Here is a 14,803-nt window from a genome sequence, read left to right as displayed (position 1 = left end):
TTTTTTTGACTTCCAGGAATGGTATGCTAATCTGGAAAATATATTTTGTACCCAAATCCAATGAAAATTGTCCATGCAATCATGTCAAATTCAGTTAAAAGCACAATTACAATATAAAGTATGAAAAATGACAAAACTTTGTGAAAAAGGATATTCCAAGAATAATACACAGAAAAGGTTTACAATACAAAAATTATATTTAGACATTTATTGTAGAAAAGATTTCTCCATATTTTCTTAACCTAAATATAACTTACTCTTCTCAGTCTGGAATGATCTGCTTTCTGTGATCATTCATACCATAATCATACATCTTCATTAATAACAAACAAAAACAAAGTTCCATAATATATAAAACATCCGGTTCAATCACAAAATGGCATTTATGGTCGAACTGACAGAGGGAGAAGCCAGGAAGGAAGGTTACGGTCCTATGCACGGTTGTATTTGCCCCATATGTGAAGCATGAACACTGTTGCTATGAAGACCAAGGAACCAACTAATACAGGGAGTGGGCCACTGGAAATGAAAAAATAATTTTCAGAATATGATACCAATGCCTGAAAACTGAAAAAATATTTCTTAAAGCATAAGGCCTCACAAATTAACGATTATTCAGAGACTAAAATAAGCACCTAGCCTAATGTATACTGTAATTTTGAAAAAAATTTAAAACAAATTTGTACACAGCATTACATCCACTCATTCAATCAAGAGCCTTTCACTTCTCATTTAAATCACAAAAAACAAATGCCAAGTTAAGAGGTTAAATAATGCTGGTACAAAAATAAAAACCATCATTTGAAGATTTTTAAACTTTACTGTAAAAACATTTAATTTTTTGGGAAAAACAAACATTTAATCATGAAGGTTACATCAAGAGTTCATTATGTATCTTATCATTTGAGAAAAGTCAATCATTAAGATCACCTCTTCACACACTACCCATATACTGTACTTGTTTTATGAATAATATCTTTTATAATACAGTAAGTTATACTCCCATTGCTCAGATCTACAATACTATGGTTCAAAATTCATTCCTACTGGAAAAAATGTTCATATGAAACTGTGTCCAATGTATATGCTGTTTATGTCTTTGGAAATTAACTTCCATAATGAGGCTTATGTCTGGAAATGAACTTCTGATATGTTCCTATGGAACATTAAATCACTGCCTTTACATGGGAAGTAATCTCGCAACTGCCTGGTAAGTTGACTCTCCAACTGGAAAAGTCACACTCCTGGTTGAAAATGTGAGCAGAGGAGCAATGACTACCTCTTACACAGTAATAGATCTGTTATAAGAATGGAAGACAGAATTTTGGACAAAGGTCAAGTGCTGGGACCTATGAGGTTATTCAGCGCTGAAAGGGAAACAGTAGAAAGGTTTGAAAGGCCTAACAGGAGAAAAACTTTGCAGTTGCACTATGAAACACTGTTAGGAGAGGGTGGATAGCAAGATGGAAGAAAGAGAATATGAATGGAGGAGGTACAGTAAAAGGAATGAAAGGGGTTGCAGCTAGGGACCAAAGGGATGCTGCAAAGACCCTTAAGTACAGTAATGCCTACAATGCACCTAACAGCACTAACCCCCCACCAGGGAGATCTGTTATAGGGATGTCAGATCAATAGGGTGCCTAGCCCCTAGGTAGAAGTGTATGGGTTCTCACTCATTTATGAACATTTCTTGCGAACCAAGTGTAGCCCTATGAGGGGTGAACCAACATCAGAAGTCTGCTAAAATCTGGTCACTATAATTCAAGGGTTCAGATGACAGCCCTCCCATGAGAGTATCACCTAATGAGCTAAGTGCCAAAATAGGTTGCTTGAGTATACAGCCCAGGCCAGCACTTATTTGGTCTGGCTACAGCCTCACAGAGGAAACAAGAAAAGGAACCAGGTAACCTCTAGCCTATTACCCTCTTGCCTGGGTAACATCCTTCTGGTAGCATGAGGCAAAGGTGGACTTGCATCTATGAAACCAAAAGGTCCCTCCAAAATAACAATAACGGTCTAACAGACCTGACAGTGAAATTTTGCCCAAACAATATGGCTATCTTCTTTGCTAAATAAGTTGCTAATCAGTATGACTGCACAACAGGCCAAAAAAAAAAAAAAAGTGTTCCTAAGCACTACTGCCTTGTGCCTGATGGTACTAATGAAGAGGGAACCAACACTCCAGCCTGAGAGGTCATGAATGTTCTAAGTAGTACTGCACAGCTCACACAGGCACAATACCATCTGGTCTGGATCATCACCAACAAAGTTCCAGAAGGAAAGAACAGAGATTACTTTTGCCACAATTTAGGAATAAATCAGAGTGATTACCAAGCCTCCAAGCTTCAAGAAAGGAAAGGCTGTGAAACTCCCCAACATCCTTTGCTAAGGTTAAGGCTAGCAAAAAGCCAGATCTTGAGTGTGAGATCTCAGTCTGAGGCCTTCCTCAGGGATTGCCTGGTGCATGAATTAGGCTGCAGCATACAAGAGTCACATCCCAACCTGGGGGCAAAAGCAACAGTGTTGGGCATGGCTGTTTGAAGTTCCTCATGAGCATAGATACACAGACAACTCTAATGATGAGGAAGGGTTTGTGCTCTCCAGCTCAAAGATTTGGCTGATGGCCAAGTGGTAGTTTTTTACCATAGGGACTAAGAGAAGCTTCTCTTGATGATGGTAGACTTAAGTAGTCTGCAATCTTTGTATTTGCTCTGACTGGAAAGACTCCATCTATAACGCCAATCACAGATGTTGGCCCACTTTCCCTGGTAACATGTTAGTAGAGGACCTTTGGAGGTACCCTGATATATCCTGTATTAAAAGCCTCTCTCCCAGGACTTGCTAGATAACCTCCAACAATGCAGATTGAGAGGTCTGACAAGTGAGGGGACCATGCGGGAATCTTTGAGGCCTGGAGTGATTAATGCATGGTAAATCAGATTGAAAGGAGGAAAGGCATAGACACCCTCACTATAGCAGAGGTGCTGGAAGGCATATGAGAGAGCAGGACACCAGGAATTCCTGTTTAGTTGTGTTAACAGGGAAACCACCGGTGTTCCCCAAAGCTCGAAAAGCCTTTCTACTACAAGAGGACGAAGGGGTGAGCTGGTCTGCCAAAACATTCCTCCTGCCCAGAATGCATCTGACTGACAGCTCAATGCATGGTTAACCACCCACCCTAAGTCTGCTTTGGCAACTGACTTAAGTGAAGGGAAACTGTTCCTCTGCTTATTGACAAAAGCCACAGCAGTTGTCACTCATCAATGGCCCAAAACCAAATCTTGGAATAGCCTTCTTGTAGGCCTAGCAGTGCTGTAAACAATCCCCTATGTGGTCAGAAAATATATACCTTAGATTTAGGAAAAAATGAAGCCATTTAATTTTGCATTCAATTTCCAAAAGCTTGAAATTTCTAGAAAGTCTGCCTTGATGGGCAGGGTTTCAAACTTTCATGTCCCAGGATTCAACTTTTTCATATGCACAACAAATAAAGGCTTTTGCTCACAGAGCAGCCCGTAATTGTGCTCCAACTTCTACTAACTCTAAAATACTTTGTATTTTACACTCATCATGTTCTGATAATTGTTTTGCAAATGTGCAACTACTAAATCCAATGGTGTACATAGATTTTGCTTTACCTATGTAACCACTATGCTACATAAACAGAATATTGGTAATTCTAAGCCGGCTGTCTGTGGTGAGCTAGATTATGGCATTTGACGTTTTCCTATGTTATTTTACTTGCTTTACAAGAATGTAAAGCAATATTTTGTCGGCTGGCTGTAACTAAACTGTAATTGACCTTTGAAGACTACACGACTTGAATTACCTAACGTGGGGTAGGTCTAAGCTAGCATTCCGCGGCGAGCCCACCAACCCCCTCCATAGCTAATACGGCAAAATTGTAACCAGTAAACACCCCTACGGTATGTTAGGTTGGTATTTTTTGGGGTGTTTACTGGTTACAATTTTGCCATATTAGCTATGGAGGGGGGTGGGGGGTAGTGTAGTCTTCAAAGGTCAATTACAGTTTAGCTACAGCCGGCCAACAAAATATTCCTTTACATTCTTGTAAAGCAAGTAAAATAACATAGGAAAACGTTAATTGCCATAGTCTAGCTCAACGCAGACAGCTGGCTTAGAATTACCAGAATATTTTCTGAACCTATAAATGTGTGTTTGGTAGCTAAGATGTATGACTACACTGACGCTCTCCTCGCCACCCTTCAAAAGCCAGCCAGAGCTACAAAATCAAATCAGTTCTATAGTAAAGAACTAAAATGGATATGGATGAAGGGTGGCACCAAGCACCAAATAATAAGGTGGATGATATACCCAAGAGTCTGTTCATTATATATGATACTGTAAAGCAAGGCTGAAAACTCACACTTTGATTCCAGGAGAGTCATCTGTGTAAAACCTCCACATTCCACCAGTCGATGCTGCACTGCGACCTGACGACAGTTGCAGTTCTGCGCTGTCTTGCTGTAGAGCCGCTTCCACCACCAGCTCCACTACGTACGGAAACTGTACGGGATGGAGAGCGTCCTCCAGCTCCCACGTTGGTTGAACTAGGAGAAGCAGGCTGAAAAATACAAAGTTAAACAATTGATACAAGGTAATCTCGAAATTTCTTATCTATATGTACACTGTTTGTCCATCCCCTACAATCTTTACCAAGTTAATCTGAAAATTGTCTCGTGTTACAAAATATTTTCTATACTTGTGGCAGCAGAGAAAATTCACCTAATAATGCAATTAAAATTTGTTAAATGGTAAAAAGTTAGTGATGCTTCAACTCATGACCAAGTTGTTGAGGTGACACTGACAAGAGAATCTGAACTTCTCCCATAATTCCAAAACCTTCATATGATGAACCCAGTGTCACTTAGTGTACTATGCAGATAGCACGACGACTGCCTTGGGTAATTCTAAGGAAGAGCCTCACAGGAAGCCACGTTTAGTACCAGCCCCCAGGGATTAATGTGATAAACAAAATATGGCAAATTTCTCAAAATACCTTGGTAAATATCTCAAATTATCTAAACTACTGTAATACACCCTTTTCTACATTGTCCAGAAATAAAATTTCATTAATGAACAATGTCTCCGTCCCTACAATTTAAGGAAGAATTATATGCACTTGGGACACTGCAAACAATCGTGTGAGAACAAAATTCAGCACGGAATTTAGTAATACATCCAAAATAAACCAGGGGCTGGGAGTTCACTGCTGAGCCAAGAGAAGTCGTTCCTGATACGTAGTCCATACCTACCCAAAATATACTCACAAAACCTGATCAGAGCAGCTCTCTTGTGATGGTGTTAACAAACCAAGATCTTACAAGAATTTCAAGAGTACCCATAGTAGATGCCTACTTTGTAAATTTTCTCAGTAATTATTACAATTTCTCAAATTACCTCACCTGTACTGCATTACACTGTTTGGTCAAAAAACTTATCAACAATATCTGAGTGCTGTGCTCTTCCTATGAATTACCCATTTTATACCACACCTTTATAAAAATAACTTTTTTTTTCCCCCAGCGAGGTTCTCCACATGATTGTAACATGGTTAAGATTAGGAGGGCATGGTAGCACAAAAGCATCTGGTTAGCACAAACAACAGTGGGCGGACGTGCATACAACACAAAATAAGCGAATTCCCTTTTCGGGCAACATAGCCTATTAAACTATCACAGTGCAGGATGAAAATAAAACCTGTAAATGTACGGGGGATGGCTGAACGAAGATATCAATAAAAATTTTTGGCTAAACAATATAAAAATTGGTGTAAACACTAAAAATGCTAAACTGCAGCATCAGTTTTAGTGAGATCATGAGAAATTTACCAAAATAATGAGAACTTACCGTCTTTATCTATCTTTACTTTCCATCCCCGTTGAGCTTGTGCTAAGCTTAGCACCAGCCCTTACAGCTGAATGTAGACACAAAAGACAGCAAACTTCTATCTCTGCAAATTTCGCGAATTATCTCGCCTGTACTGCATTATATACACCCTTTTCTATACTGTCTAGCCAAAAAATTATATTGATGACATTTTCCCGTAGCCATCTCCTTTACATCTACTAAAAACCAGATCTTTTCTTCAAGGTTAACCCTCTTCACTGCAATCTTCGTCTTGCTTAATATTTGAACGTCTGGCTAAACCATTTAAAAATTGCTTTTAAGCGACATTTTTACCAGGTTCTTATATACAGTATGTCTGAAGCTACAGGTTAACCAGCCTAGGCTACATGTTACATCTAAGGTTATTACTTCGACGGGCACGATAATAGCCAGAGTGACTGGTGATATAACAAATAACTCAAGAATTATCATAACTCAATAATTATATTAAATTATGCATACGGGGGTTATATACGGTAGACCATACTCGACTACCCGGTAGGTCTTCCACCTGTCAAAACTAAACAATCGTACATTTCAGTATACCTAGTTTTTGATAACTACAATTAAACAATACCAACTTATTAACTGATAATAAATACAGAGCGATGCTTAAACCTACAAAAATTAGCACCTAAACGAAGAACGATATCAACACTGACCATATCTGTGTGATGTCGATGTCTTAGTGGACGTTACAACCTTTACTCGTCTGCTTCCACCAACTTTGTGACACAAACACGTCATCTGCTGTGTGGAGTTGAGCCCTTGGTTCTTTTTCTTTTAGGCCTCACATTATGATTTATTATATAATTTTTATATGGCTTGTTCGGAAGATTTTCAGTGTATAATATTATAATATAAATTATTTTATAGCTATCTTCCTAAGATATTCTCTTTATATATTTTCTGTTTTATTTTTCTTCTGAAATTTTGCTGCAGACGATTTCACTTTTAAAGTTTGTTTTGCATTATGTGAATGGTTTTCCGTGTTTCAAATTACGGCAGCGGATCTCACAACGTTCTTTAGTTTTATTAAAAAAAAGTTTCCTAAGAAATATCTTTTTTATTTTTTTTTTAAATACCCATCCCGAATTACATCTCTGATTTGCCCTTTCCATGCCAAGAGGTTCCTAATTTTCTCAAAGTTATTATCTCAAAATGAGCGAGTTTATGCAATTTTGGTGACAATTATGTTTAATTGCTTTTTATCAAAATTACCGTGCTTTTACACGATTGTGAGCTAGATAAATTACCTGCAGAATATTGTCTTAAGCTGTCAACGATAGTGCAATAAATGCATAAAACTGTTTTGCCCTTATAATATAGCATACTCTGCTTTTCAGCTTTTACAAGAGTATGGAAAGTCAGCCCCAATATCTATCAGTATTTTGAAGTTTAAAGGTCCTGTAAAACAGTCGGGCAGCATGAACAGGACAAAATTTGTTTCCAAGTTGGCATCATGTTATTTGAAAAATGTAATATATATATATATATATATATATATATATATATATATATATATATATATATATATATATATATATATATATATATATAAAACAAAGGGTGGCTCTAGTGAAAAGATAAAATTTAACTGCTGACTGGTGGATGAACGCAATACCAAGAAAGTGCACATAACATTAGCCATAGAAGGTTCTCCAAGCAACCAACCGAAAAAAAAAAAAAAAGTTTTGGCAATCGAGTTGTCTTGTAATCTTCAATTGGCCCTTTTTGTCTCTTAACTTGCAACATATTGCAAAAAATTGATTATGAATACAAAAGGCAACATGTGCCATTTCACTCATTATTCTCAAACAAAAACAGTTATCAAGGGGATAGTGCAGAACATGAAAATAGGAATATTATTATTTTAAACTTATTCATACCAAACGGATAGTTATAAGGCCAATAAATGAATGCACGACTGAATGATTTTTAATAATCCTCAAAATTTCAGTATAACACACGCGTGTAAATGTGGTAAATTTTTTTTTATAGTGTTTCTTAGTTAATTCATTTGTTTTGTAGAATGTATTGTGGAAATCAGTAAATGAGTTTTACATCAGAATGTATCTTAGATATTCAGTATAAATAAAATTAAATATTCTTGATATATGAAGAAGATACATTAAATGTTTCAGTTCATAATACATTCAAAACATTGCATACTCTTTCTTGAGTTAATACTTTCTTCTTGTATATTATGAAAGGTGTAAAATGAACAGCGATTTAGACATTACATAAGTGAAGTATATATTTTTAGGAAATAAAATAAATAAAGCTGTATTTATTTATGTGTAATTGAAGACTTCTAAGGTTTTTGACAGTTGATTGGACACAAATTAAATAAGAAACTAATCAAAATACTATCAAATACGCACCAAAATACTATCACAGAAAGTGGAATTTAAAATGCGCATTGCCCATCGAGTCTTGAATGGCCGAGGTACCACCACACATCGGAAATTTCTTTTCCGTTCGTCGAATTCTAGAAACTCTGCTAATTCTGAATGTCTTGAAGTCTCCATACCGGAGGTGAGATTTTAATGATCACATGTTTATGGTTATATGTCAGTTTATTTAGGTAAATGGCCATAAAGGTTTTGTCCGTGCCTGGCTTAGTTAGGTGTGCCGACTGGTATCTTATGTCGTAAGGCAATGTACCTTAATGTCTTCTTGCATTTGTTTTGAGATTTTCCTGGTAGTTTTCAAAATGACGGGCTTGAAAACGAATAAAGTTCAGTAACACAGGCTTCCTAACCTAACGTAGTAGTTTTAATTTAAACCCTATTCATGTACGGATGCATAAATTGACCGTCCCTAATGGAACCACCTCAGGAGTCAGCCGGTCTTTTTTGTAGTGGAAGTAAGTTAAAGGAACACCAAGTACATTCTACTAACAAGATTGGTAAAAGAATAAAACTCAAGGCGCGATAGTATGCAGAGTAGGGAGACGGATATTGAAATGTTATTTTGTGGGGTCCAGCAGGGGCGAATCCCCCTGGGCAAGGTCTTAGGTTAGGAATTTGAGGTCTAGTTAGGTCAGGATATGGCGTTCTAAAAAGGGTAGGATTTCTCACTTACCCCCTATCCTGCATGCCTCCAGCCTTTAATAGGTTATGTTCAGCGAAATTAGAGTAGTTGATGTCAGCTCTTCAACTGCCTCATTGGGTAGTTTGCAGAACAACGGGACTACCTCTAAATGGAAGCTAAGTATCTCAAAAGTTTAGCGTTACCTGGGGGAGTCAAGGGGACAGAGCCTCTCTGGCCAGGTCATGGCACGACGCCCAAATTGATGATTAGGTAGTTATGTTCTGGTTAGGTCTGGACCAGGCATTTTAGGAAAGGCTAAGTTTGCTTATGTCTGCAGAACCTGTCCTGTCTGTATACACTGGCCCCCAACTTTTTCAATTGTTGTTAATTTCAGTGATTATATGAGAGGTTTTTTCTTGGTTTATTTCATAGGCTAAGTAACTAACATTGTTTTTACCAGAAAAGTATTTATATGATAGTTTCATTGGTGTTTCAGGTGATTGGTCTTTGATGCCTTTGCAAACCACTTGTTTCTGTTTTGCTACACCACTTCCTGCCCCCTCCCTCATAAAAAAAATAAATTCAATCAAAAAGTTTAGTACAAAAGTGTAGGATACATCTTAACCTAACTTCATGGACTGCAGGCACTAATCTAACTGCATATATCCCAGACATTACCTCATGCTCAGTGTCATAAATCATACAGAAGGCATTGTAGACTTGTTAATAAAATTTTACCTCATGCTGTATGTTCTTAAATCATACAGAAGGCATTGTAGAAGAATAAAATTTCTTCCTTTTTGTTCTTAAATACTTGAATGCTACAGAACAACTGGTTGCCTTTTTTGTAAAATTGCTTTAAGTTTATTTGGGGATGGGACACGGAATAGCAGCACACAGGTGTAACTGGTATGTCACTGAAATAGACTGTTCGTTTGAAATGCCAACAAAACTTTTGGTAAAATTTTTTGAAAAATGCAGTTCTGTAGAGTGCACTTACAAAATTTTATGTATTTCTGCACATGTTAAAGAGTTGATGATATTTTACAAATTTCTACACATACTGAGGAGTTGTTTCTCATGTAATAATATTTCTTCCTCACTTAAGAAATGTTCAAGACAATTTTATAGTTGTCCAGTTGTATTTCTTAATCTTGCTTCTTTGTACCTTTGGCATGATCTGTGGCTCGGTAGTTCTGAAGTACAGTATACCTGTCCTTTATATTACCAAATGTTTTGCATTTTAAAAGTTGTATTTACCTTTAGTGGTATCTGTCTTAGAAACTGCAACAATGAATACATGTAGCTTAAATATCAAGTGCAGTTTTCCTATATTTCTTCTAATGTGTCGTTAGGATTTTGTGATGTAATGCTTCATGCTCTTGGTCTCAGATTTCTTTGAAGCACATTTTGAGGTACTTTTCAACTTGAACCAGATCATTTAACTGTGGGTTCTTTTATATTTTTATATATTCTATGATATCCTCTTTTCCTCATATTTTCAGACACTTGCAATCAGTCTAATTTTTTGGCATCCTGTAACTTTGTCAGAAAATCCCAGGAGCATTTGTGTATCATTTGCCTGTGATGCACATTCAATTGGAATTTCATGAATTGCTGTTTCGAATTTTTTGCTGCAGGTTTAGTAGTTTATAGAATTAACATCATATTCTTTTCTAATTTTAATTTCTTGCAATGTTTGCCCCTTTTGAATTGGGAATGGTATAGAGTATCCTTTTCTTAATACTGTATTCCTTTTTTTTTTCATTCATCGCACTGAATTTTAAATATGCTTCTCTTTTTTCTCATTGATTTAGTCCTCATTTTCAGGAATGATTCAGCTATCATGTGTTCCTCCTAAATTGCTTTTACATTGAAAGTAATGCTAAAATCAGAACTGTCTTTGGGTTTCTTAAGTTCTTATTCATATACTGAATACTATCTATACAGTTTCTATCTAATTTTGTTATTGGGAATTGTAATGTTGTATTTAATATATTTTAAATTTGATTTTAATACATCTCTGGCCAATAAATTTACATTAGTATATTGTTTTCTTTTTTGAGGAAATTGTTAAAAAATGTGAAGTTTTTGCTGATTTGATGGAGCTGTTAAAAAATGTGAAGATTTTGCTGATTTGATGGAGCCCTATTGATAGCCTGGCCCCTGTATTGTAGGAGACAGCATAGTACCGTATTTGTTATGGCAATAATGTTGTGGTCTTGATAACCTGGCCCCTGTATTGTAGGAGACAGCTTAGTATTTGTTATGGCAATAATGTCGTGGTCTTGATAACCTGTCCCCTGTATTGTAGGAGTCAGCTTAGTATTTATTATGGTAATAATATAGTGGTCTACATCTTTGACCAGGCTAAAGGCATTAGCTATAAACTGTTTATATCTATGAAGTATAAAAGTGCTGTTAAGTTTCCTGTAACTCATTTTGTGAGATGGGAAGGAAGTTTCTAAGGTGGTGGTGGTGTGTTTCATTCTTGGATGGTTTTTTCCTATCTTATTGGGCTGTTTTTGCTGCAAATTAAAATCAGTTTAACATAAAAGTAGAGATAGCATGATGGTAGTATTGCCAGGTAGTTATTTAATGTTATCCTCAAGTAATAAGTACCTATTAGAGGTGTAAGTTATGTTTTATATGTGATGGAAAGGTATGTGATGATAGCATTTATCCTGTTGCAGGTTGTAAGCCCCAGTTATGGTATGTATACATGGCCTTGTGCCCCAGTGTTGGCACAGTATGTCTGGTACCACCGCCATGCCTTCATTAACCGCAATGTGTTAGAAATTGGTGCTGGGACAGCATTGCCGGGCATTGTTGCTGCAAAATGTGGTGCTCATGTCATTCTGTCGGACTCGGGCCAGTTGCCCAAGTGCCTCCGAAATTGTCAGACATCCTGCCAAGCCAATGGTTTGAGTGACAATGTTGCAGTTGTTGGTTTGACCTGGGGACTCTTTACCCCAGAATTACTCCATCTAGGACCTGTTGACATAATTCTTGGTTCAGACTGCTTCTATGATCCTGCTGTATTCGAAGATATTTTAGTTACTGTGTCGTATTTACTAGAGCATAATCCAGGGGCCCAGTTTGTCTGTTCGTATCAGGAACGTGCTTCGGACTGGTCATTAGAGCATCTCTTGCATAAGTGGAATTTAACATGCACACAATTACCTTTGACTTCTTTTGAAGCTGACACTACCAATATAGCAGAATCAAACTTGCCAGGCTCACACACAATTCATGTGTTTCAGATTACAAGAACTTCCAGAAGCTGAGTGAAGGAGGCTGGATTTTGGGTGCTGGAAGACTGGAATCGAAGTTTTAACGTAATCCCTCAAGATCTGATATTTTCAAGTTTTCTGTCGATATCTTCCCTTCAAGAGCTTCATGGCAGCCCGTAGCATTCACAAATTATTCATTGGCAACCTACCTTGGACAGTGGGTCACAGGAGCTCCGCCAGCATTTCTCGCAGTTTGGATATGTCATCACTGCAAATGTCATATTTGACAGATCCAAAGGCATGAGTAAGGGGTTTGGTTTTGTTCAGTTTGGTAATAGAAATGCATATGAAGCCGCTCTCAACAAATCTCCTCAGTTTTTAGAAGGTAACACATTAAATGTGCAACCATTACATCCTTAATAGAGTAAAGTTTTTCAGTGTTCATATGGAAAATAGTTGTAATGTTTATTTAGTATGCTAATTCCTTGTATGAGAAAGAAATGGATGATTTAGAAGAGTATTCATCTCAAGTTGGGGAGCTGGAGGCAACTTTTACAAGAGCTGCAAGTTACTTGCAGGGGTTGGCTGCGACGCTCCCTAGTGAGAAACTCCTTTTTTTCTATGCTCGCTACAAACAGGCCCTCGAAGGACCGTGTTCAGCACCTAAACCTGGGTTCTTTGATTTTAAAGGCAAGCAGAAATGGGATGCATGGAAGGAATTGGGTGAAATGTCAAAAGAGAATGCCATGAAAGAATACATAGAGGGTATCAGTGACGTAGATGCTGACTGGCAGATAAAGGCTCCGACAGATGGCAAACAGTCTGGCACAGGTTGGGTGAGAGTGAGTTCGTTGGCTGTTTCTGAGGAAGATGATGACAAGAATGATAAAGAAAAGAATCACTTTGATTTTGTGAAGGAAAATAATATTCCTAAAGTGAAAAATATAGATGACAAAACTTTGTCAGAAACGGACGAAAATGGCATGACACTTTTGCACTGGGCAGCAGATAGAGGATACTTGGACATGACAGAAATTCTGCTTGAGAAAGGTATTGATGTTAACAGTCAGGATGCTGATGGGCAAACTCCACTCCACTATGCAGCCTCCTGTGGACATCAGGCTGTAATAAAAACACTTGTGTCGCATGGAGCCAATTTAAACATTGCTGACTCAGATGGGCTGTTGCCAGTGGACTGTGCAGAAGAGGAGATCAAGGAACTTTTAAAGTAAGGTTCGTGGTTGTCTCAAGTTTATTTGGCAAGCAGATATTCAATGTGGAACCTAAAGAAACATTAGATCATGTAAAATTCCATTGTATCTTTGTATATATACCTTATTCTTTTAGAATAAACTGTCAACGTTAATGTGAAATTTTATTTTATCCTGTTGCAGGGAAAAGCTTATAGCAGTGTTTATTGGCACAAATGGTCAGTTACTGGTGGAATCAGAAACAAAATAAATGGTCCAGCTTCTCAATGAATGTAATATTTCCATACCAAGAATGCTCTTGGCACAGTAGACTTCGACTTTGGTCGCAAACATTTTTGTCTGTAAGAAAATAGGTTGCTGCAGCACTATTATGAGTTCCAAAGAATTGTCTTACTTGATAAAGAAGGTACGCCACTACTGGCTAGATCAGAATGAGATGGATGTGCTATTAACTTTCTAGCCATGACTGTATTCCAGCACCTATGTGACCAAGATTTGTGCCATTCATGGTTGAATCTCATCAAGTATTTGGGACACTGCTAACTTTTGTGTAGCCTGGATTGGATCAGTGGAAAAGTACAACGCTTAGATGCAGTACAACTGAAATATCTGTTTGAGCGAAGTCCCATTGTACATTGAGGGACTGTAGGGTGGATGGAAAGAATGAAAATGAGGAAAATAAAAAGTAACAACCATTTGGTTTTGCTGCATGCATTGAGTGAATGAACTAGTTTAGAAAGTTTAAGTCCAAAACTTGAAACAATGCTAGTAAAAGTATTTGCAGTAAAGGGAACAATTGGTTTTGTCAGAACAATTTGCTTGTAAGCTATTCATCAAGTATTTCGAAGTCCAGAACATCACCTGAACATATTTTACCTTGGCTGATTACATGCTCTACAACGATTAGCTGACAAGAAATGGAACCCTTGAAAGAAGGTAATCATTTGCGCTGATGAGAAACCGCCTGCTCATAAGATCTTTAACTGCCATATCCAAACTCAACATCCAGCAACAAGCAACTGAGGACCAAGTTTGGGTTTTATTTTAGTCTCTCCCTCATCACCATGAAGTTCACTGTACAGCTCTTAGTGGATAAGTTTAGAACAGTTAACACTAAGAAATGATCTAAATGTTTACAGGATTTGATCTATCACTTACCACTGATCAAACTAGTTTATGTGTCGAAGGTTGATTTAAAAGAGCCCCAAGTTTGAAATAATTATAAAGTTTCAAGGAATTTTTACTAAAGAGATTTTTATGTACACAGTATGTGCTATTATTTTTGCACAGCATCAGCATTCTTATTGTCGTTAGGGTTAATACAAATACCTTGTCACAACTGGTTGTCTTTGAAGATTGTCAACAAGATATGGTAAGCAGGTGTTAAGATTGTTATCCTTTGCTGTCCTTCAA

At 37.3% G+C, this 14,803-nt stretch overlaps 3 protein-coding genes across 3 annotated transcripts; 2 read left to right on the top strand and 1 right to left on the bottom strand.

Moving 5' to 3' along the window:
• Nucleotides 1–174: 174 nt before the first annotated feature.
• On the bottom strand, nucleotides 175–6,591 carry Sec61beta (Sec61 translocon subunit beta). Its single transcript, XM_067131715.1, is given in 4 exon segments — nucleotides 175–519; nucleotides 4,388–4,462; nucleotides 4,464–4,585; nucleotides 6,573–6,591. Coding segments are annotated over 4 exon segments (288 nt in total). The 5' UTR covers nucleotides 6,576–6,591; the 3' UTR covers nucleotides 175–431.
• Nucleotides 6,592–8,174: 1,583 nt separating this feature from the next.
• LOC136855005 (histone-arginine methyltransferase METTL23) lies at nucleotides 8,175–13,545 on the top strand. The gene is made up of 2 exons (XM_067131713.1): nucleotides 8,175–8,448; nucleotides 11,640–13,545. Exons 1-2 carry the CDS (start codon nucleotides 8,326–8,328, stop codon nucleotides 12,231–12,233), a joined length of 717 nt encoding a protein of 238 aa, XP_066987814.1. The 5' UTR covers nucleotides 8,175–8,325; the 3' UTR covers nucleotides 12,234–13,545.
• On the top strand, nucleotides 12,274–13,545 carry LOC136855004 (acyl-CoA-binding domain-containing protein 6-like). The gene has a single exon (XM_067131711.1). It carries the CDS (start codon nucleotides 12,680–12,682, stop codon nucleotides 13,409–13,411), a length of 732 nt encoding a protein of 243 aa, XP_066987812.1. The 5' UTR covers nucleotides 12,274–12,679; the 3' UTR covers nucleotides 13,412–13,545.
• Nucleotides 13,546–14,803: the final 1,258 nt, after the last annotated feature.

This window comes from Macrobrachium rosenbergii, chromosome 30 (assembly GCF_040412425.1).
Source record: "Macrobrachium rosenbergii isolate ZJJX-2024 chromosome 30, ASM4041242v1, whole genome shotgun sequence".
Lineage (NCBI taxonomy): Eukaryota > Metazoa > Arthropoda > Malacostraca > Decapoda > Palaemonidae > Macrobrachium > Macrobrachium rosenbergii.
Note: the sequence above shows the minus strand (reverse complement) of the source record. Positions and strands in the feature narration are given on the sequence as shown.

Bases quoted from the DNA above. Each gene is read 5' to 3' on its own strand.
- LOC136855005 (XM_067131713.1), top strand. From the start codon at position 8,326: ATGCGCATTGCCCATCGAGTCTTGAATGGCCGAGGTACCACCACACAT. The intron at 8,449-11,639 runs GTGAGATTTTAA...ATCCTGTTGCAG, and splicing joins TTGAAGTCTCCATACCGGAG to GTTGTAAGCCCCAGTTATGG.
- LOC136855004 (XM_067131711.1), top strand. From the start codon at position 12,680: ATGGATGATTTAGAAGAGTATTCATCTCAAGTTGGGGAGCTGGAGGCA.